Consider the following 22,908-nt stretch of genomic DNA (forward strand, 5'->3'; position numbering starts at 1 on the left):
TGCTGAAAATATGTACTGCTACACAAGCTGCACATTGACTCCTCTAAAAAATATCCCCTTCCATTTCTATCGTATTGTTCCTTGAGAAGATACTATAATGGTTGCTGAAATGTAGTCACTTATGTGAGATAGTGTGTCCTTTCCTCAGGAGGAGATTGTAATGGAGGAAAAGCATCAGATCTCTGCCCCTGCCCACTCCAAATACTAGCAGCCACCTCTGCCTCCAAATATGGCTGCCACAGTCTAAGTTTGCCAGAGCACTTACATAATCAATGCTTTCAGTAACCATGTGATATCACCTGTGCTCATTTACACAAACACCACATCTTTAAGAGACTCTTATCCACAATTTTAGCATGAATTAAAAATGAAGACTGCGAGTGATATTCTTGACCTCTCAAGACCTTTACAGTAAGCAAAACTATTCACACAAAGGTGTGACTAAACAAATGTTTGTAACCAAATTTGATCTATGATTCAAAGCCAATGTAAAGTGGATGGGATAGGGGTGATGTGGTGAAATCTTCTGGTTGTAGTAAGGATTTTTAACATCAGGAATGTAAGGCACTGCAAAACCTAAAGTAAACAAAACCACAAACAATTTTTTTCCTGCATTGTGAAAAGACATCATATTTCTTATATTTGCGATATGAGACGATTCTCAGCAAGCATATCCTGAATGTCCTGGCCCATACCACAGATGAAGAAATTGTGTGTATATAGTAATACGCATGCTGTAATGCAGATATGAGCAGAACTGCTGTGCTACAAGGTTTTCCAGGATCTTGAAGATAAAAGGGAGGTTTAATCTTGGCCTATGGTTGGACATATGACAGGGATCAAGGTCAGGTTCTTTGGTTAGGGGTGTGATAACTGCAGCGTACATGATAATGTGCATAACCATTTCTAACGGGGAAATGTATTATTTTAGACGAGGTATAATTACTTCTGAAGTTATAACAGTTCACTAATACCCAGAGGTGGTAGCTCAGGGTTACTGCTCTGAAGATCCAGGGTTCAAGCCGTGCTATTGCCAAGCTGCCACTCTTAGGGCCCTTGAGCATGGCCCTAAATTATCTGTGCTCTTTTATATCGAAGAGAAAAAATTTGCAAATCCATCAAATACACAAACCCACACGGGGTCAGCTTAGCCTATGATCCAGTTCTGTGATGCAGTGCTGTGTAAATTTCCTGATGTCCAGTTACGTGCTATGAAAGAGTCTGTGTGCCTTTTATATCTTTAAAGACATGTGTACACTTTAATAAGATGGGGAGTTCATTTTGTTTAAGTTTGTTAAAAATACTGTTTCCTTTCAGGAGCTCGAGCTGCATCAAAACAATTTGGGAATGCCCTGCGTTTTCCACGCTCTAAATCACGTGTAAAATCCAGTTAATAGGCACGTCGTAACATCATCGGTGAGCGACGTCGCATAAACCAGGAAGCTCCAAAACGGCTGAGCTATGGTATCGATGGTATTAGCTTCTGTTGTTCAGGTAAGCGCTTTGTGTATCAATCTGTGCAGCCATGAGCTTTAAATGCAAGCAGAATTCCAACTGTGTGTTCCTTCTTGCCCTGCTTCTTTCGGGAGAGGGGAACATGCAGCAGTTATGTTGTTTGCTTAGCTTAGGAGCATGCTTAGTCGGCTCTCTCGAGAGTCAACTGTTAGCGAAGGTCGTGGGGCTCGCAGGCCGAACTAGCAGAAGGCATGGGGATGGATGAGCCCTCTCTAGCCTCTCTCCTGCTGGTTCGAGCTCGGATTTCTTTTTCTGAGCAGGGAAATTTTTCGGATGCTAGCAAACCCATGGACTCCCACAGACTGTGTTGTTCAATATGCTCCTGGAGGTAGAGACATGGGCCGTCACTAAGCTAGTGATAGCTTGGCTCGATGAGTAGCAGAAGCAAAGCGTTTCCACTGAGCTGGATGAGCTTTTCCTGCGTCCTGCGTCCTGCATCCCGCTCCTCTCCGGTTCAACAGGTTGTGTCCCACCCTGGTGGGACCCGAGCAGGCTCTAGTCCTGGAGCAAAAAGTATGCACCCTCCTGAGGCAAGGGGCTATCGATTTGGTCGGCTAATATGGCCCGAAAGAAGGACACGGTGGATTGAGGCCGATACTAGATCTACACTCCTTGAACCGCTCACTCAGGAGGCTCTGGTTCAGGATGCTTACCCTCAGTAGGGCGTGTCACATATCAAGTCCAAAGACTGGTTTGTCACAATAGATCTAAGGAACGCCGATTTCTACATAGCCATCCTTCCTGCTCACAGGAGGTTCCTGAAGGTTTGCTTTTGGGGGAAAAGCTTACCAAAATCGGGTAATTTCCTTTGGCCTGGCACTCTCGCCCCGCACCTTCACAAAGTGCATGGATGCGTCTCTAGCCCCAATACGGCTTCAGGGCATCCGCATTCTGAACTTTATTGACGACTGGTTGGTATTAGCTCGGTCAGAGCTTCAGGTGGTCCGACAATGAGATGTCTCCGTTGCAGAGAACCAACTTCCAACGTGATTCCGTGTGGTTTTCTCCATATGAGGCCCCTCAAGTGGTGGTTTAGAGACAGAGGGTTCTCCTGAGGGGGCAGCCTACTCTGTACTATCAGGGTGTCAAGGCGTGCTATTTGAACCTTGGATGTATGGAGGGAAAGCACGTTCCTGTCTCAAGGCCCTGTCCTGGGAGTGCCTTGTCGTCGAGTGACGCAAATGACAGACGCATCCCTCATGGGGATTAGCGCTTCCATCACTCAGCCATTTTGTAGCTTTCTGGTTTACGCGATGTCGCCCACCGATGACGCCACGACAATGACCTTGACCCCTGTCAGCTGTTCAACTATAGGCCAATACCAAACATGCCCTTTATCTCCAGGATTCTAGAAAAGTTTGTAGCACAGCAGTTACACAGAAAACAACATGGCCATTGGTTTATACTTCTTTGTTTTGCTCTGTCTGTATTCACTCAACAATTGACAGTTCACAAGATTCACCTTTGACCTGTTTCAGAGAACTAATTGACTATTGATTGATTTGATGCCATTCACTTGCCTTCATTAGTGACAAAATTCATCAATTCAACACGTTTACATAACAAAAGTTTAATAGAAATTTTAAATTACAGATTCTGACAACTGGTTTAGCCATGTAGTATTCAATGAATCAAGAAATTTCCCCACTGTGGGATGAATAAAGGTATATCTTATCTTATGTAAGGAACTGAAGCTGAGATGTTCTGGGGGTCAAAACTATTCAGATGAAACCAGTATAACAGATTTTGATTAACATGAACATAAACAATCAGAAACAGCAGACACTTGTACACAATCGAATAAATGGATCTACCAAAGCATTCGCAATTTTATCAAATCAACAAGTAAATGTTTTAATGATGAGCACAAATGACTAAATGATGTGGACGTTGAAGATGTAGTTTTGAGAATTTATTTTCTGACCTGAGAAACGCTCCAAATTAACAGAGAAAAACTGTAAAAGCCAAAGGACTCCACGGCACCAGGAACGAGCGCGACAACAGGAAAGGGCATCTATTAACGGACCTTTCTGCGCTTCCTTTATAAGAATTTAAATACCACCACCAATTAAACATCTAATTAACTACCAGTTGGACATTACAGCAGCAACACGCAGGGGCATTCAACCCTGCCACATTCAGAATGGAAATGAGTCTCTGCCTAATGTAAATACTCTAAATTTGTTTTATGTGCATATTTTGAACACAAGTGATTTGTGTAAAGAAATGACGAGGTGTTTAGTTGAAGTATTTTGTACAGTGGCCGAGAAGTGCAAAACACATTAACAAACCCGAAAACAAATTAACAAATTAGAAAACACATTAACAAATCCAAAAAACACAACGACAAGCCAGACAAACCGGAAAAGGTAGGTATAGTTTGTGAACGTAAACTTACAGATCATTGGACAAGACACCTGTCAGTCAAGATATACAGGTGAGTGACAGGTGTCTCGTCCAATGATCTGTAAGTTTCCGTTCGCAAACTATACCTACCTTTTGCGGTTTGTCTGGCTTGTCGTTGTGTTTTTTGGATTTGTTAATTTGTTTTCGGATTTGTTAATTTGTTTTTGGATTTGTTAATTTGTTTTTGGATTTGTTAATGTGTTTTTGGATTTGTTGTTTTGTTTTTGAATTTGTTAATGTGTTTTGCACTTCTCAGCCACCGTAATTTTGGCAGTGAAAAATAAGACTTTATAGAAACAGAAGCAAATTTCAGATCTAAGGTATGTTTTGGTGTTGAGTGGCATTTATTTTATAATTTAAAAATATATTTAACTTATAAAATTCCATGGCTGCAAGCCATTGGTTTAAAAGTCAACATGTGCTACAATGTGATAGATAGATAGATAGATAGATAGATAGATAGATAGATAGATAGATAGATAGATAGATAGATAGATAGATAGATAGATAGATAGATAGATAGATAGATGGTTTGCTGGTGCGGTTGAACAGTTACGTTTTTATTCTCATTAATAAAAACAAACGACTGATTTTGCGTAAAAGTAAAAAGTAAGATATTTGACTTTGAAATGCAGTAAAGTTAAAATCTCCCCAAACGCAAATACCTGAGTATAGTACAAAATATGTGAAAAAGCTACTTGAGTACAGTAACAACTTACATTTTGTCAGGAATCCCCCTGCCACGCCCCCTTCAGAGGCTGTCAAATCCCGGGATTCCCTTATGCATCGCGCTCCTGCTCGCGTGCGTGCCCCGCCCGCTCGGAGCTGCTCGCAATCGGGCTTCATGAGGAGCAGCTGAGGCTCATTTCCGTGGCCCATCACACCACCTATATAAACCCCACACTCACACCCTCACGCGGTCCGTTATTGTGTGTGTATGTGTGTGTGTACTTCTGTGCAGGTTCCCGGTGGTGCTTCTCTCCGCGTATGCTCCTCCTGCTAAGCTCCGTCCCTTCCCGGACTCCGCGTTCTCTACACGGCAGCGTGCCTCTTCCCCAGCGCACCTCGGATTACCGACGCTTTCCCATCGATGCCTCCTCGCCGCGTTTCCTCCCTCATGCTCCATGGATCTAGTATTTACGAACTGCCGTTTACCGGATTATCCCGCGCTGCGGGTGTTTTGGGTTGGCTCTGCCTTTTTGTTTTCATTAAACACGCCTGCTTCTACTTCCGCCTCCGCATTCGCCGCGTGACACATTTACTTTGTTTCTGTCCACTTCTGGGTGCTCTTAAGGTATCAAGTGATTCACTGTGAAACACATCCAGTGAGGTTTGAAGAATGTGGCTGAATTTGAGCAGATGTAGTCCTCTACAGTTTAGAATGTTCTTCCTTCTTTTGTCAGCACTTACATAAACCAGCTTTATTGGCAGCCAAACATATACAGTGCAGTTGCATTAGCTGATGAACAGTTCCTTCCCCTGTGAATATTCTTCTCATCATGTTGTTCTGGTATGATGTGTCTTTCTGCCTGTAGAAAGTTTTTATATCGCTATTTATTCCAGGAAAGATTCTCTTGATTCTTGACTTTCACAGATTTGCCTCATTCCTGGAGGATGTGCTTGATCCAGTATAATTGCTAATACATCTGACTGGTTTTCTATGTAACTTCAAAGAATCAGAGGGCAAACCATGAAGGATAAATCTAAATGAAGGCAAATGAGTCCTAAAAGCAAATATTTTAAGCAAATTTTTCAAATAAGTCTACAGAAAGACCAGAGAAGATTCCAGTTTGCCTGTCTCATAAAACCATGGTAGAGCAATATTAAACAATTATTTAAATGAGTGTCGTTCCATTACAACATCAAACATGTGTTTCTTCAGATGCTTTTTCGGATTTGTTTTCCTGGTTGTGTTGCTCACATCACCTGTTCTTCACTTGTTCTGTATTCTTGTTTACAAATGTTTCCTAGTGTTCCTTCTTCCTTATTTCATTATCACAATATCACACAGGAAATGATTAGGTTGTTCCACAATAAGGTTTAAGAAGCTTTATTTACTCCTTAGGTTGACGTCAGCCTTCTTCTTCTTCTTCTTCTTCTTCTTCTTCTTCTTCTTTCGGCTCTCCACACCCCTTCTGTCCTCTACATCTGCCTCTTTCACACCAACTAGCTGCATGTCTTCCCTCACCACATCCATAAACCTCCTCCTTGGTCTTCCTCTTTTCCTCCTTCCTGGTGGCTTCATCCTCAGCATTCTCCTACAGATAGACTGATGTCAGCCTCAGTACTGTAAAATGAGAGATGGGATCTGAAAGCAAATATTACAGTGATTTGGTCAGCATGAACAAAACTGTAAAAGAGCCAGGTCAAGGGAATGCATGCACACTGGTGGAGCACATTCATTATCGGAACAAAGCACAAAAATAAAAATGTTTTTATTATTTTAAGTTAAATGGTTAAACCATACAGTGGCTTAAATGGGCTCAATTGGCACACGTATGGTAATTTTTTTTATTTATTTTGTTGTGGCTTTTTGTGTGTGTGTGTGTGTGTGTGTGTTTGCCCTTGTTTTTATTCTCAAAGGCATCATTTGCTCACAGTCACTGCTACAATTTGTTTTGTTACGTTTCCTGACTATTTAAAAGCTAAATTAATTTGGATAATCCAGGAGCGTCAATATGAAAATCAGTTTCTTCTATTTGTGATGCAAATTCTGGCCAATTATCTTTCTTAAAAAAGACTTAAACGTGTTAAGTTCATATTAGCGGTGATGATAGACAGAGGTAAAGAGAGCTTTTGAAGAAACAACATCAGAATCAAGGTACGATTTAATGGATGTTGAACTGCATGCATTATTTATATATTTTTTTAATGGTTTGGGTAGTGTTCATATTGTTTATGTTTATGAGCTAATGAATTATTTATTCTCTTTTAAAAAAAAAAAAGGGTTTGTGCTGCATGTAAAAGTGTGGGTAAATATATCAATTGCCTTTGAATTGATAGCTCCTTAATAAATCAGGAAATTGGCTGATCATGAGGCTTATTACTAGTCAATTGTTCAATTACTATTTACCCTGCAAAAAAAAGGAAGGGACTGTGGGAATATTACCTCAATGGGTAATACAATGTTTTTCTTGACCCTGTTGAAAAGTCTACAATAAAAGTCTACAGTCACTCTATCATGACTTCATTTTAAATCCTCTGTAGTGTCATAACAGGGTACAATTGCAAAGACGTTGCACTTCTGGACAAATATTTATGAACCCAACTGTAACTTTAATGCTTTTGTAAAAGCCTTCGTATAAGAAACTCACTATGGGGACATACAGGGGCAAAGTTACAAAAATGCTATTGCTTGTGGACAAAACTTATGTACACAACTATCAGTTAAATGTCTTCATTGGATTTATGAATGTATAAGCAAAAATGTGCTGAAATCATAAGTTCAGAATGGAGTGTTTGGGTGTTATTTGAAACTCTGTCATGGAACTGCACAGCAGCGTGTGTTTAAAGATTAAGTATATTTTGTCTATTTGCATATATTTTGCTCGTTTTTCTGATTCCTCTCTGTTTTCCTGACTCCACAGCTACAGTACACCATGGAGCAAAAACATCTCTTCCTGCATCTCACTCTGTATCTCACTAGTGAGTGTTTTTATTAACTATTATTATTTTTGCTTACGGATTATGAATGGAGACACAAAGTGCAATATTCATGGTTCAGTTACCTGCACTGCTGGGGTTTAAAGGTGAATTCAGTCAGAGCGGGGGAAAAAAATGATTGTGTACGCAGCTCAAGTAACAGTGTAGAACATTTAAACCTGTTTTGGCTTGATTGTAAATTCAGTTCTATAGCTGGGGAGCAGTAATACATTGCATACATGTAGGTCTATTAATGATGTAAAGTGCTAGAAGTATTTTTTTCCCACTTTTTTTTCAAGCTAATTTTTAATAATGCACAACGAAAACCCAAGTAAATACAAAATGCAGTTAAAATTTTTACATTTGGTTTCATTAAAGGGTTAAAAAAACATAACAAAACTAAAGAAAGGTTTTGGACTGGCTTAGTCAATGTCCAGACTTAAATCTAAATGTGATGCTGTGGCAGGACTATAAACAGGACATTCATTCTTAAAAACCCTCCATTGTGACTGTTAACAACAGGTCTCTTTCCAGTCTCTGTATCCGTCCTGAAAACCGTCCCTCACCATTATGACCTGATAATGACACCATCAACATGGAAAGATGCACAGGCTTACTGACCTGGCAACCGTCCTAAGTGATACTGATTGGTTAAGAGTGAAGAAAGTATCTACAAGCAAGGGTCTGATAACTCCTGCCTGGAGTGGATTGTATAATGATATCTATAACTGGCGCTGGACCATAAATAACGTCTCACTGACCGATACCATTTATACAAATTGGTACCCGGGACAACCTGATAATTATTGGAAAATGGAAATGTGTACTATAATAGCAGGAAATAATCAGTGGTATGATATAGATTGTTACATACTACGACCATTCATCTGCTACGATGGTGAGACAATGTCCTGTTTTGTTGGTTTTATATTTACTGTGTATGTGTGCCTTATTATCAATTTATTTATATGATTTATTTTTTGCTATTTCACAGCTCAATTCATTGGCGCTGCAAGGTTCGTTCCAATCGGTTCTTCAATGACCTGGCCTGATGCCCAGGTTTACTGCCGCACATATCACTCGGACCTGGCCATCATTCTTAACAGTAAAGACGATGACATTTGCGTGCAGTTTAGACTTTCCCAGGGTGATTCCTGGATTGGTCTGCATAGGACCATGGACATTTGGAAGTGGTCAGACGGGACCGAGGCTTCGAACGTCCCATGGAGTCCTGGAGAACCTGACAGTTTATACGGCTCTAAAGACTGCGCAGTGCTTCAAAACGGATATATATCTGGCGAAGTATGCACCAGTCAGTTGAATTTTTTCTGTGATAACAGTAAGTACTTATGGATCCAACTTCCTATCAATGTAAACAGAGGGGTTTATATATATATATATATATATATATATATATATATATATATATATATATATATATATATATATATATATATATATATACACACACACACACACACACACACACACACACACACTCAAAAAAAATGATATGTTGGACTTACTAAACTTTTTTATGTCAACAGGTTCCACGTAACTTAGTTAGGTTGCATTTAATTAAAAATATTGATTTCAGTAAACTTGAGTTAATTACATAAAGTTAATGTAATGTTGTTTAGTTAAAACATATCAAAAACATATCAAAACTAAATTAAGAATAAAAAAAAAAAAACCTTTCTTTCGGCTTGTCCCATTAGGGGTCGCTACAGTGGATCATCCGCATGTTTGATTTGGCACATTTTTACGCTGGATGCCCTTCCTAACACAACCCTCCCCAATTATCCAGGCTTGGGACCATCACTGAAAGTGGCTGGGGTTGGTTCCCTGACCGGGGGATCGAACCCGGGCCGCAGCATCCTAACCACTAGACCACCAGGGAACCTGAAATAGCCTACTAATATCCGATCACTTATTTACGATTAACCAACTTGTTTGTCTACAAGGAAAAGTCTTTGCTTGTTTTCTCTTTTTGTACTGTGAACTTTGTTTAAATTGATTCCCATTAAATGGCGCCGATCAAAAAAGTTTGCGTTGAATCTCCTTTTCATCTGCGCATGTGCATATATTAGATAGATAATCCACCTGTTGACCAAAGCACGGTACTGCAGAAGAAACACAACTCTGTAGGTGCATGTCCACTGTGAGAGACATAATCTAAAAAAAAGAAATTCCAGAAATCACAATGTATGATTTTTAAACTATTTATTTGTATGATACAGCTGCAAATAAGTATTTGAACACCTGAGAAAGTCAATGTTAATATTTGGTACAGGAGCCTTTGTTTGCAATTACAGATGTCAAACATTTCCTGTAGTTTTAAACCACACTGCAGGAGGGATTTTGGCCCACTCCTCCACACAGATCTTCTCTAGATCAGTCAGGTTTATGGCCTGTCCCTGAGAAACACAGAGTTTGAGCTCCCTCCAAAGATTCTCTATTGGGTTTAGGTCAGGAGACTGGCTAGGCCACGCCAGAACCTTGATATGCTTCTTACAGAGCCACTCCTTGGTTATCCTGGCTGTGTGCTTCGGGTCATTGTCATGTTGGAAGACCCAGCCTCGACCCATCTTCAATGCTCTAACTGAGGGAAGGAGGTTGTTCCCCAAAATCTCGCAATACATGGCCCCGGTCATCCTTTCCTTAATACAGTGCAGTCGCCCTGTCCCATGTGCAGAAAAACACCCCAAAGCATGATGCTACCACCCCCATGCTTCACAGTAAGGATTGTGTTCTTGGGATGGTATTAATCATTCTTCTTCCTCCAAACACGCTTAGTGGAATTATGACCCAAAAGTTCTATTTTGGTCTCATCTGACCACATGACTTTCTCCCAAGACTCCTCTGGATCATCCAAATGGTCATTGGCAAACTTAAGACGTGCCTGGACATGTGCTGGTTTAAGCAGGGGAACCTTCCGTGCCATGCATGATTTCAAACCATGACGTCTTGGTGTATTACCAACAGTAACCTTGGAAACGGTGGTCCCAGCTCTTTTCAGGTCATTGACCAGCTCCTTCCATGTAGTTCTGGGCTGATTTCTCGGCTTCCTTAGGATCATTGAGACCCCACGAGGTGAGATCTTGCATGGAGACCCAGTCCGAGGGAGATTGACAGTCACGTTTAGCTTCTTCCATTTTCTAATGATTGCTCCAACAGTGGACCTTTTTTCACCAAGCTGCTTGGCAATTTCCCCGTAGCCCTTTCCAGCCTTGTGGAGGTGTACAATTTTGTCTCTAGTGTCTTTGGACAGCTCTTTGGTCTTGGCCATGTTAGTAGTTGGATTCTTACTGATTGTATGGGGTGGACAGGTGTCTTTATGCAGCTAACGACCTCAAACAGGTGCATCTAATTTAGAATAATAAATGTAGTGGAGGTGGACATTTTAAAGGCAGACTAACAGGTCTTTGAGGGTCAGAATTCTAGCTGATAGACAGGTGTTCAAATACTTATTTGCAGCTGTATCATACAAATAAATAGTTTAAAAATCATATATTGTGATTTCTGGATTTTTTTATTTTTTTAGATTATGTCTCTCACAGTGGACATGCACCTACAATGACAATTTCAGACCCCTCCATGATTTCTAAGTGGGAGAACTTGCAAAATAGCAGGGTGTTCAAATACTTATTTTCCTCACTGTATATATATATATATATATATATATGTGTGTGTATTCCACAGTTTCCCCAAAGAGAAGTCAGACAGTGAGACTGCAGGTGATGTCTAATGGGAGTGTGTTCGATCCTGCAGCCATGAAATCTTCCATTTTTGAGCAAGTGAGTCACATGATGTCTCAAATTTAGAGCTTCAACACCAATGTCATCAATGGTTTAAATTTCTGATATTCCAAAAAACAATTATCTAATTTGCAAAATTTTGGCTTCCAGGTGAAAAGTATTTGTCTTCTTTATTTGTTTGACTGATAAAATCCTGGTTTCAATCCTTAGATAAAGCAGAAACTGGCGAAAAATGGCATGTTGATGAACACTACCATCACCTGGAAGGTGCAGTCAGATGGAAACATCTTCCGCAAGAAAGAAAAAGATGACCTGAAATTAAACTGTAATTAAAATGTAACCTAAAGTCTAGATGCTCACCTTCATGTCAAGTAGGTAACAAACTCAAAGAAGTTCCATTAATTTATACTTTTACTCAGAAGGGGGTTTCAGGGATTTGCTACAAGTGAAGGAATTAAGAGAGAATTTTTTTTTTCTTACTGCTTGTAAAAAATTTTTAGCACCTAAAATTTCGGATTGTCAATTTTATGACAAATATTAAATATTGCATATTCTTATTGTTTATTGGAAGCGAGTACTTAGCATGGGTACAAACGCGACCATTTTTAAATACTGGAGCCCAGGATTGAATCTATTACTGTGTAATATTAAATAAACATTTTAATAAGAAACAATATAGAATGTGACAGAAGCAGCTAATAGACTGTTTGTATGTGTGCTTTAAATAGTCATGTATAATATACCTGCTATGTCAAATGTAATAACCAGTTTGCTTCTAATGCATGTAAAGAAAAGATGCTGTAAAGTAAAAAAGCTTTCACAAATTAGTGTTAATAGTTTATTTATATCAATTGACAAAATAGAAGGTAAATAAACAGAAGAAAAATCCAAATCAATATTTGGTGTGACTTTCCTTTGCCTCCAAAACAGCATGAAAACCTCTGGGTACAAGTGCACACAGTATTTAAAGGTAGTTTGGTCCAAACATCTTGAACTAACCACAGATCTTATGGGGATGTAGACACCTACTTCCTTCTCTTCAGTTAAGCCCAAACAGAATCTATGATTTTGACATCAGGCAAAAACTTTTCCAGGACTTGTTCTTCTCCACATCGAGGAGAGTTCTTAATGACATTCGCTGTATGTTTGAAGTCATTGTCCTGCTGTGGAATAAATTCTGGGTCAATAAGATGCCTCCTTGATGGTTCTGCATGATGGAGAAGCATCTGTTTATTTTTCTCAACATTAAAAACACCAGCTCCAAACTTGCAAGGAAACCTCCACCATGCTTCACTGTTTACCCATCATTGTATTGCTCTCCAGGCCTTAAGCAAACAACTTGATTTTTTACTATAGCTGAAGATTTCAGACTTTCTGCTCCCCAGTTCCTGTTTTTGTGCATAGTTGAGACTCTTAACCTTGTTTCCATGTTGGAGGTATGGCTTTTAATCACAATTCTTCCATGTAGACCACTTCTGGCCAGACTGCTCTGGATAGTAGAAGTTTGTACCTGAGTCCCACTGATTTCTGCCAGTCTTTGGTGATGGAACCACTAAACATCTTCCAATGTTGAAGGGATTTGGATCTGCTAAGTTTTCTTGACCGAACACTGCATCTATGTTCCTCAACATTGCCTGTTTCTTTGTGCTTCCTCAAAGTAGCTTTAAGAGCATATCTTGAGATCTTTGCCCAGGAGAGACCTTGCTGATGCAGTAGATCTACCTTGTGTCTTGTTGAAGTGCTCAGTCTCGTCATGGTGTAGGTTCCTTCCGCACCCTAAACTTAGCAGCAGTGAACTAATTGAACTATTTTATTTTTGTACAGCATCCACCCAAAACTTGTGCATAGTAGTGTATATTTTATATTCATCCACAACACCACTACACTATCAGACTCATCATCACCTCATTCAAAAGAATCCATAACAAAACTAAACAAAGGATCAGAATTTAGAAAAAGTCTAAACTTCTTCTGCAGATATTAAAGAAACATTATCGGATGACACATCTGTATATCCACATGTAGTTGGCACCACAATTTGGCTAGAACTTCAACAGTCACCTGCTTCATGTCGACATCTGAGAAATGCATAAAAAGCTGAGTTACAGACACGAATTGCTAAAACAAATCCGGTTGCTTTCGAGAGTTTAACATCTCCTTCGTCTACTAGTGCTTCCTGGAAAAAGTTTTAGGTTCAGACACCTGAAATGTCACAGTAACACATCGTCCATGATCAGCATTCGCACAATTTATGATTGTGATTAGATTGTGGTTGATCTATTTCTAGAATCTTTCAACCTCATCCCAGAACTATGGGGTTCTTTAGTTGAGAACTAAAGAGGCCAAAGCTGTACCCAAAGAAACTTTGCGAAAAATGACAATTCATTACAGTTTCCACATTGGATTGAAGGTGAGAATTGATCATTTTCATTTTATGTATATCATATATTAGCAATTAATCATATTGGCATCATGTTTTACTTTTATTTGTACAATTGATTTACTTTTAATTGTAGTTTTTTTTTAACAAGCTACTCTGTCTGTACACAGACATAAACTCTTACATTTAGACCTGTGACACTGAAAGCTGGTTTTAGGTTACACTTTTCCTATGGAAAACAGCACTCGTTGTTTTTATAGTTGTAGAGTCGAAGCTGAGGTTTGTTTTAGCTGTAAATCCAACACTGGAGAATGGAGCTACTTTTCATTTGCCAAGAAAATCTATTCAAACAGTAAGAATGCAGTTGAAATAACATTGTAATATTCGTGTGCTGACCTGATCTGGGCTGTCTTCTGCCGTTCCTTAGCAGAGAAATAATCAGGCTTTCGGTACACTCATGCTCAGCAGTAACAGACAGGGGGTGGGGGGGCTGGGGGTGGAATTTCAAGCATGTGGTGGGTTTTCTAATCGGTTAGTTTTCATCTCACTGCCTGAAAATTCTACCTTTGATTTACCAAAAAGAGACAATAATAAGTTTATAAAGGAGACACGACAATATTGCGCATGCTGAATGCTGAATTTTTATGCAAATAAAATTGACACATGGAAATTCCACACTTAAAGGAACTTGATGACCATCTTGCTTAACTGCTTCCTGTGCTGAAATGGGAAGATGGTGGGTCAGCATTTGTTTGTGTTGAAATAAGGATTCGGGAGTGTGAAGGAAAAAAGAAGACAATCTGTCCATGTCGTAATCTTTCCAGAATTAAGTGGACAGGTGAAGTAAAGAGATTCTTTTTAGAGAGGCAAGATCTGAAACAGAACTAGTAAAGCAAACCCAGAACACCAATTTCCATATCCCAGGTATGTTTTAATTCTCAATGCTTATCCAAACTGGTAGAACAGACTGAACTAAAAAAAATAGCAATCAGTATCATTAATTAAAAGAAAATTTTGATTAATCATTTAAGAATTCTTTCAATTTATCTTTTAAAATATAATCATAATAATTAAGTTTGAATAAGCAAATATCTTCAATTCAAATTACTTCCTTTTATTTTTTTTAATGCAAAACTTAATTTGATCATTTAAATATGAAACTGCATTTAAAAATGTAATTTTAATGTAAATCTGTACAAATTGCATATGGTCATGATGAATCTGAATTTTATTTCGACCCACCCCCCACCACCCCACCCCCTTTGCATAACTGTGAAGTATGTACAGAAAAAAATTTAATTTTCTACAGATGATATGAATTTATTTATTAATGAATGTATTAAATGTTGGACCTGGGGGCTTGGGGAGGGCATAAAGAGGTTGCCCTCTGGTCTTTCAAAAAGAATTTGTGCGTTTTATTCAATTAAAATGCTTCCAAATGGTCTTCTTCCAACCAGTGTATCCTTAATTAGAAGTGTCCCTCACAATTATGACCTGATACTGACAAGAGTGTCATGGCACAACACTGCAGGGTGATGTACACTGACCTGGATGCAAACCAAAGTGATCTTAATTGTTTGCGACTGAAAAAAGAAGCAAAGGTCTAGCAACATCTCCCTGAGTCGGATTGTACAATGATATCAATAGCTGGCGCTGGTCTGTAAATTACAGCCTGATAATACTGCCAGAAAACAAGCATGTGGTGTAGGGGTCTGGCCATTTTGGGATGTTAATTTTTGCTTTGGCCACCAGATGCCGCCATTGGGCCCCTTATTCCCTACTCCCTAGCCCCTAACTGTTTTTTAATCTCCCACCTGCTCCTCGTTAGTGGTGTGTATTTAAGTTACCCCTCTCGCCTTGGCTCTTGTTGTCTTTAGATATGTCTTTAGATTTTTTAATAATCTTTAGATTTGTCTTTAGATATGTCTTGTTATTTTTCTGACTTTATAATTCTATTTGAATCTGGATCAGTGTTGGTTTGAGTCTCCTGGCTTCTTTAGTTTTCCCTTCTCGAGTCTCCCTGTGTCTCCTGTCTTCCTGAGTTCGTGTGCATTTCTTTGTGTTGCTGACGATTCCATTTGTAGCTTTGAAGAATGTGTGGAATAAATCAAACACCTGTGCATAGTGTGAAATGTTATTCAAAAGTAAATCAGAGTCTAAACATAAGATCTCTATGTGCTTCTTTTTGAGCTTCCAAATTCTACATTTAGTTCCCATTTGCTCTTATAAGATTCCCCCCCTTCTTCCCCCATTTTAATTTAGAACATTTTATAGAACCATTCAAGAAAAAAACTATTTGCTGCTATCAGTTTATAGTGCAGAGTATGATTTATTTGATATTTAACTTTTATTACCATTTTGTCCATAAATTGTGTAAAATGTTTTCATTGTTTTATTTTCAGATTGTGATTAGTTTTTAAAATTTTGCTCACTTTTATTTACTTTCAAGATTCATGTATTACTTGATTACTAAAAAAGTCACCAAATTGTAATTTCATCCCAAGATGAATTTATTTCCACATACAATAACTTCCACACAATTGATTTATTTTCGTTTGACGTTTTGCTGTTCAGAATTTGTGATTTCTTTTTTTTTTTTTTATTGTGATGTGAACGTTATTAGAGTCACTGGCTTAAGTTGTAATATATTTTTGTCCATAAATATGTACTCAATTATTCCCAAACTTTGTCTTCATTTCATAGTTTTGAGTGTCTGTTTATGTTGGAGTTTCTATCCAATCAGATTTTAGGCAAATACAAGAGGACTAGTCATGAAGAGAAACCAATCTGATCCAGATATTCATCAGACTTGGATTACCATCACAGCACAGCTGTATATCTGATTGCAGCATATCCTCGCTCTCCAGAGATTTCCTCAAACTGTAACAATTCCATAAACCTGATCCTCCAAAATTAACATAACTCTTGTGGCTGACTCTTTCTCTTTTTGGAGAAAAAGAATAGAGATCTCTGACCTTGTATTGACTACAGAGGCTTGAATGCCATCACTGTGCCATACTCACTCCCTCTGGTGCCATCTGCTCTCAAACAGCTCTGGGAAACACGTTTCTTCACTAAGCTCGACCTCCGCAGCACCTACAATCTTATCAGGATCACAGTAGGGAACGTAACCGAAACATAACTCAAAAACTCACAGTTATTAGAATCAGCATGAACTTCTTCAGCAGTTAGTGCTACAGGGACTCTTCTGTGGAATCGGATCAGATGGGCTAGCTTTCACTTTTCATGCTCCACTCCATCACAGCACCCATTTACTGATGAGTTTCCCATCACGGCAGCAAACACACAGTGGTTTATTCATCACAGAACCTCCTTCATAGTTACACTGCTTCAAGTCCAGCTTAACTCAAATGCTCTCTTCAGAAGGTCTAAATAAAGATGACTAATGGTGACCAGGAAACTCAGCTCAGTGTATAAGCTGTTGGTCTTCTGAACAGAAGATCATGAGTTTGAGTCTCATGTCAGGCAGTGTGTAAATGGTGTTATTGTTTGTCGCTCTGAATAAGGGTCTCGCCAAACATACTGTAAAAAGTGTGTATAAGAATGTCAAGGCACACAAGGGGAAGCTATGTGATATTAGGAGATACTTTTTAAAGTTCTGGCAGATTTGTATTTTATTTCTATTTATTTTGGCATGTCATTTTATAAGATAAAAACACCAGGGACAGTGTTAATGCATGTGGTACTTGGTGGTTCAGTGGTAGAAACCTTATCTCTGGACTCAAAGTTTGCTGGGTTAAGTCCAGCTCCTGCTGCCATGTTCTAATGTTTGTTTTGACATGCAGTTAGCAAAAGATCTGGTTAAAAGACCTTTAAAAAAAACACTGTTTGTACAAGGCCCTATGGCTCATGTGGATGAGCTTTGTCTCTTGAGCAAGAGGTTGCTGGTTCAAATTCAGCTCATCCATTTATTTCATAATTTTTTTTAACTTGCATCATTGTTTTAGATCCGGGTTAAAAGATCTTTAAAAACGGTTGTTTTCGTGCATTCGTATTGCTCAGTTAGTTGAGCTTCACCTCTTGTGCATGAGGTCACTGGTTCAATCCCTGGCAAGAAATCCTGGGTATAAGTAGAACAGGTTACAGAGGCATTGCTGGGTTCAAACCAGCAACCTCTAGGACCAGAGGCAAAGATCAGTCATATATGCCACAGGAACTCCTAACAGAAGGCTCTGTTAAAATTGATCTTTTGCAACCTGCAAGTCAAAATAATCATCAATAAGGGGCAAAGTAAGCTGGACTCAAACCAGCAACCACAGAGCCCAAAGGCATGGCTTGTACCACTGTTCCACCAATACACACACTTAGTGAAGGTGCTTCAGGCAGTTTTATCTTTTAAAATGAAACCCAAAAGACATATAATGAATTTTACCTTGATAGCACACAAGGGGGAGCTATGTGATATTAGAAGCTCCTTTTAAATTTCTGGCATACAGATCATCACACCTTGATGACAATGGAGCTGTGTAGCTCCAGAGAGACCATACTAAAAGAAGATGGTCTGGCCTGATTAATCTTGTTTTCATGTTTTGTTCTTCTCTTCATAGTGCATTCTAAAGACATCTCTTCTCTACAACCATGATTGTATGAGCTTTAGGTGGTGTACATGGTCAGCATGAACATATAGCTTTGCAGCTAAATTGCTTTATACAGAGCAAACTGTGATGCCCTGTGTGTTCTGACTTCTTTTTTAGAACCAGCAGGAACTTGTTCAGCAGTTTGAACTAGATTGGATCAAAATTGTTAATCCTCTACAGAGACTCTACAAAGGTACTTAGTGGCTCAATGGTTAACGTGTTGGACTTCTGGCTGAAAGGTTGTGAAATTGACTCTCAAACCTGTAGGTGTGTAAATGGTGTGATTGTCAGTTGCTCTGAATAAGGGCTTCTGTCAAACATGCCGTTAAAAACTGTGTGTAGACCAAGAGCAGTGAAGTATCTCTAGCTTTTCTTTAGAGAGGCCACGCGATGTTTTTTCGATGCCATGTGTGTTACTGAATGATATATAATCTTTTTCCTCTCTAACTTTGCCTTATTTAACGTAGAAAAGACTGCTCACTTGCTGCGTAATGAATCAGACCCTCTCACAGGTGCCACGACGGACAACAAGATCAACATCAAAACACCAACACTGTCAATGGATATGTAAGAAGAACCTGAATTGCAGGTGAGTTGCAGACGTTTTGTTCCTCCCTTCATGGTAACTGCTTTCTAATGGCAGTGTTCTCTTCTAGCAGCTCCCTGAACATCCACACTGCAAAACTCTGTTCAAGAATGGCTGTAGAAACATGACTCAAAAACTCAGGGTGTGTGGAACCAGCATGAACTTCTTCAGCAGTTGGTGCTACAGGGGCTCTTCTGCTAGTAGAGCTCAGGATCAATATCTAAATCCTGAAGGGCTATTACAGAGGTACTTAGTGGCTCAATGGTTAAGATGTTGGCCTTCTGGCCGGAAGGTTGTGGGTTTGAGTCTTAACCTGACCGTTGTATAAGTGGTGTGATTGTCAGTTGCTCTGAATAAGGGTCTCTGCCAAACATGCTGTAAAAGAAAAGTGTGTAGACTAAGAGCCACAACCTATCTCCACCTTTTCCCCAGAGCCACGCAATGTTTTTGATGCCATGTGTGTTATTGAATGACATATAATATTTTCCCTCTCTAGCTTTGCCTTATTCAATGTCGAGAGCAGACTGCTCAACTGCTGCGTAGTGAATCAGGCACCCTCACAAGTGACAGAACGGACGCCATGATCAACATCACCAACCCTGTCAATGGATATGTAAGAAGAAGGTGATTTGCAGGTGAGTTGCAGACACCATGTTGCTTCTGTCATGATAACTGTTCTCTAATGGCAGTGTCCTCTTCCAGTAGCTTCATGCACATCCACACTTCAATACTCTGTTCAGGAGAAGCTTACTCAAAAACTCAGGGTGTTGACCTTCAAACTGCACAGATCTCAGTCCAATCAAGTGTCTGGTGAAACGAGTCTGATTTAAATAGGTTTCACCTCACACCCAAAAGACTTAAAGGCTCTGCTGCTGAAGTCTTGGTGCCAGATATCACAGCACTCCTTTAGAGGTTGTGTAAAATCCTGGCCTTGATAGCACACAAGTGTGATATTAGGAGGTAATTTTAAAGTTCTGGCTTATTTATTTATTACGTTTGGGTTGTAATTTTTTTAAGATAAAAGTGCCAGGGGCAGTGTTGTTGTATGTGGTTCTTAGTGGTTCAGTGGTAAAATCCTTACCTTAAGCCTCAGAGTTTGCTGGTTTGAGTCCAGCTGCTGCTGTTATGTTCTAATGTTTATTTTGACATCCAGTTAACATAAGATCTGGGTTAAAAGACCTTTAAAAAATGTTTGTACAAGGTCCTATGGCTCATGTGGATGAGCTTTTCCTCTCGAGCAAGATGTTTCAGGTTGGAATTTAACTCATCCTTTTAGTTTATTATTTTACCTTCAACTTGCATCCTTGTTTTAGATCTGGGTTACAAGATCTTGAAGAAGAAGAAAAAAAAAATGCTTACATGAACTCCTGTGGCTCAGCTGGATGAGCTTTGCCTCTTGTGCAAGAGGTTGCTGGTTCAAACCCTGGCAAGGACCCTAGTGTAGGAGTGTGAAATTTTCCGGAAACAGTGGCTGGATATGTGTAAAGAAAGCTTGCAAGCCAAAAGTGGCTGGATGCTTAATTGAGGGTTAAAAAAAAGGCTGGAGAGCATTACCAAAATGTGGGGCTATATCTGCACTGCTTCCCTCCACCCCCACCAGGTCCAGAGCAGGAGTACTAGAGGCTTATGGAGCTTGAAGGCTTAGTTTTGCAATATAAAGATTTTTCAACCTGGTCATCATAACATCCAAACTTTCTTTACACATTCTGCCCTTTTTCACAGACCCTGCCAATGTTCCTGGAAGCTTACATGCTTATCCCTTAGAGTCTCTACCAGGGTTTGAATTAGCGTCCACGCTCAGCCGTAAGAGCCACAGCAACTCTTACAAGCTGCTCATCTTTGAAACTTGATTTTTTTCGCAACCTGCAAGTCAAAATAAGCATCAGTAAAGGGCAGAGTTAGCTAAAGTCAAACCAGCAACCGCTAAGCCCAGACGCAGGAGTTTTACCACTGTATCACCAACACCCACACTTAGTGACGGTGCTCCTGGCAGTTTTATCTTTTAAAACAAAACCCGAAAATAACATATAATGAAATTGGCCTTGATAGTACACAAGGGGGAGCTATATGATATTAGGAGGTACTTTTAAAGTTCAGCACACAAGGGGAAGCGATTTCTGATATTAGGAGGTACTCATAAAGCCTTTTTTTTTATTTTTTATCTGAGATCTGGGCAGTTTGATGGTCAACACCCTGGGTTTTTGAGTCAGGTTCTCCACTCGTTCCTGAACAGAGTGTTGTAGTGTGGATGTGCAAGGAGCTACTGGAAGGGGACACTACCATTAGACAACAGTTACCAAGACAAAAGCAACATATGCAGCAGGTGAACAGTCTGCTCTTGACGTTTAATAATACACTGTTTCCGAAGCACTGATAAAGCACTGATTTAACTCTGATTTCTACTGATACTGTTCTGAATGTCCAGTGTGTTTTGGTGTGTATGTGGATCTGTACTCTACTGCTAGTCATAAAATAAACAGCTAGCAAACATAGTGTTCTAATTTTTAAGGAAACACTTTTTTTTTTATGTCAAACTGTACTAAGAACAGGTTATATATTAGTAAAAAAAAAATAGAAAAAACACACCACTTAGCTTCTCTGGGCGTTCAGTCAGTCAGATGTTTGGCTTAGAGCCATGTTGTGCAGCTGGAAATTAGTGTTGAAATGCAGCATTTGTTGAATCTATGCCACGAAGGATTAAAGCAGTTCTGAAGGCAAAAGTGGGTCCAACCCGGTACTAGTAAGGTGTACCTAATAAAGTGGCCGGTGAGTGTGTATGTATATATATTGTATAGGATTTGTTTTCCGATCCCACAGCTAGCCCCTCATTCATGAAGCTCACTGTTTCTCTTCTAAATTCTTAAAATAAAAACTGTTGATGAACTGTATAGTTGAACCCAGCCATTAGGGGGGCACAAGCCAGTGCACTCTTAGTGCCGGTCCCAAGCCCGGGTAAATGGGAGGGTTGCGTTAGGAAGGGCATCCAGCGTAAAACATGTGCCAAATCAAATATGCGGATCACAAATGAGAATTTCATACCGGATCGGTCGAGGCCCGGGTTAACAACGACCGCCACAGGTATCGTTAGCCGACAGGGTACCGGTGGAAATTGGGCTACTGTTGGCCGAAGGAGGAGAAGGAGAGGAGGAAGACGTCTACAGAGACGGCAGGAAAAGGAGTAGTGTAGGAGAGTAGAGGTTCGGGTTGGTACTTTAAATGTTGGTACTATGACGGGTAAAGGGAGAGAGGTAGCTGATATGATGGAGAGGAGAAAGGTAGATATGCTGTGTGTTCAGGAGACGAAGTGGAAAGGGAGTAAGGCCAGGAACATTGGAGGTGGGTTTAAACTGTTTTATCATGATGTGGATGGAAAGAGAAATGGTGTAGGGGTGATTCTAAAGGAAGAGTACAGTAAGAGTGTAGTGGAGGTGAAGAGAGTTTCTGATAGGGTGATGATCGTGAAGGTGGAGGTTGAAGGGATGATGATAAATGTCATCAGTGCCTATGCTCCACAAGTTGGCTGTGAGATGGAGGAGAAGGAAAGATTCTGTTGTGAATTAGATGAAGTGGTAGATGGTGTACCTAGGAAAGAACGATTGGTGATCTGGGCAGACTTTAATGGGCATGTAGGTGAAGGGAACAGAGGTGATGAGGAGGTGATGGGTAGGTATGGTTTTAAGGAGAGGAATGTGGAAGGGCAGATGGTGGTGGATTTTGCTGAAAGGATGGAAAGGGCAGTGGTGAACACGTATTTTAAGAAGAAGGAGGATCATAGGGTGACGTATAAGAGTGGAGGAAGGTGCACACAGGTGGATTATGTTCTGTGTAGGAGATGCAACCTGAAGGAGATTGGAGACTGTAAGGTGTTGGCGGGGGACAGTGTAGCTAGACAGCATCGGATGGTGGTCTGTAGGATGGTATTGGAGGCGAAGAAGAAGAGGAGGAAAGTAAGGATTGAAAGAAAAATAGGATGGTGGAAACTGAAGGGGGAAGAGTGTAGTGTCAGGTTCAGGGAAGAGGTCA

At 39.8% G+C, this 22,908-nt stretch overlaps 1 protein-coding gene across 3 annotated transcripts in view; it reads left to right on the forward strand.

The window, feature by feature from the left end:
* The first annotated feature begins 6,670 nt into the window (after nucleotides 1-6,670).
* The window catches only part of LOC310721010 (putative C-type lectin domain family 20 member A), a 49,562-nt gene continuing 33,324 nt past the window's right edge, over nucleotides 6,671-22,908 (forward strand). Inside the window, exons 1-2 of one of the 3 annotated variants that reach the window (XM_083532204.1) lie at nucleotides 6,690-6,742; nucleotides 7,509-7,566. In XM_083532204.1, coding sequence (XP_083388330.1) covers nucleotides 7,521-7,566 — 46 coding nt within the window. In that variant the 5' untranslated portion in view covers nucleotides 6,690-6,742; nucleotides 7,509-7,520. Of the gene's footprint in view, nucleotides 6,743-7,508; nucleotides 7,567-22,908 lie in introns of all 3 variants that reach the window. The other 2 variants (XM_083532205.1, XM_083532203.1) reach the window with 2 other exon arrangements.

Source organism: Silurus aristotelis, assembly GCF_946808225.1.
Source record: "Silurus aristotelis genome assembly, chromosome: 27".
Lineage (NCBI taxonomy): Eukaryota > Metazoa > Chordata > Actinopteri > Siluriformes > Siluridae > Silurus > Silurus aristotelis.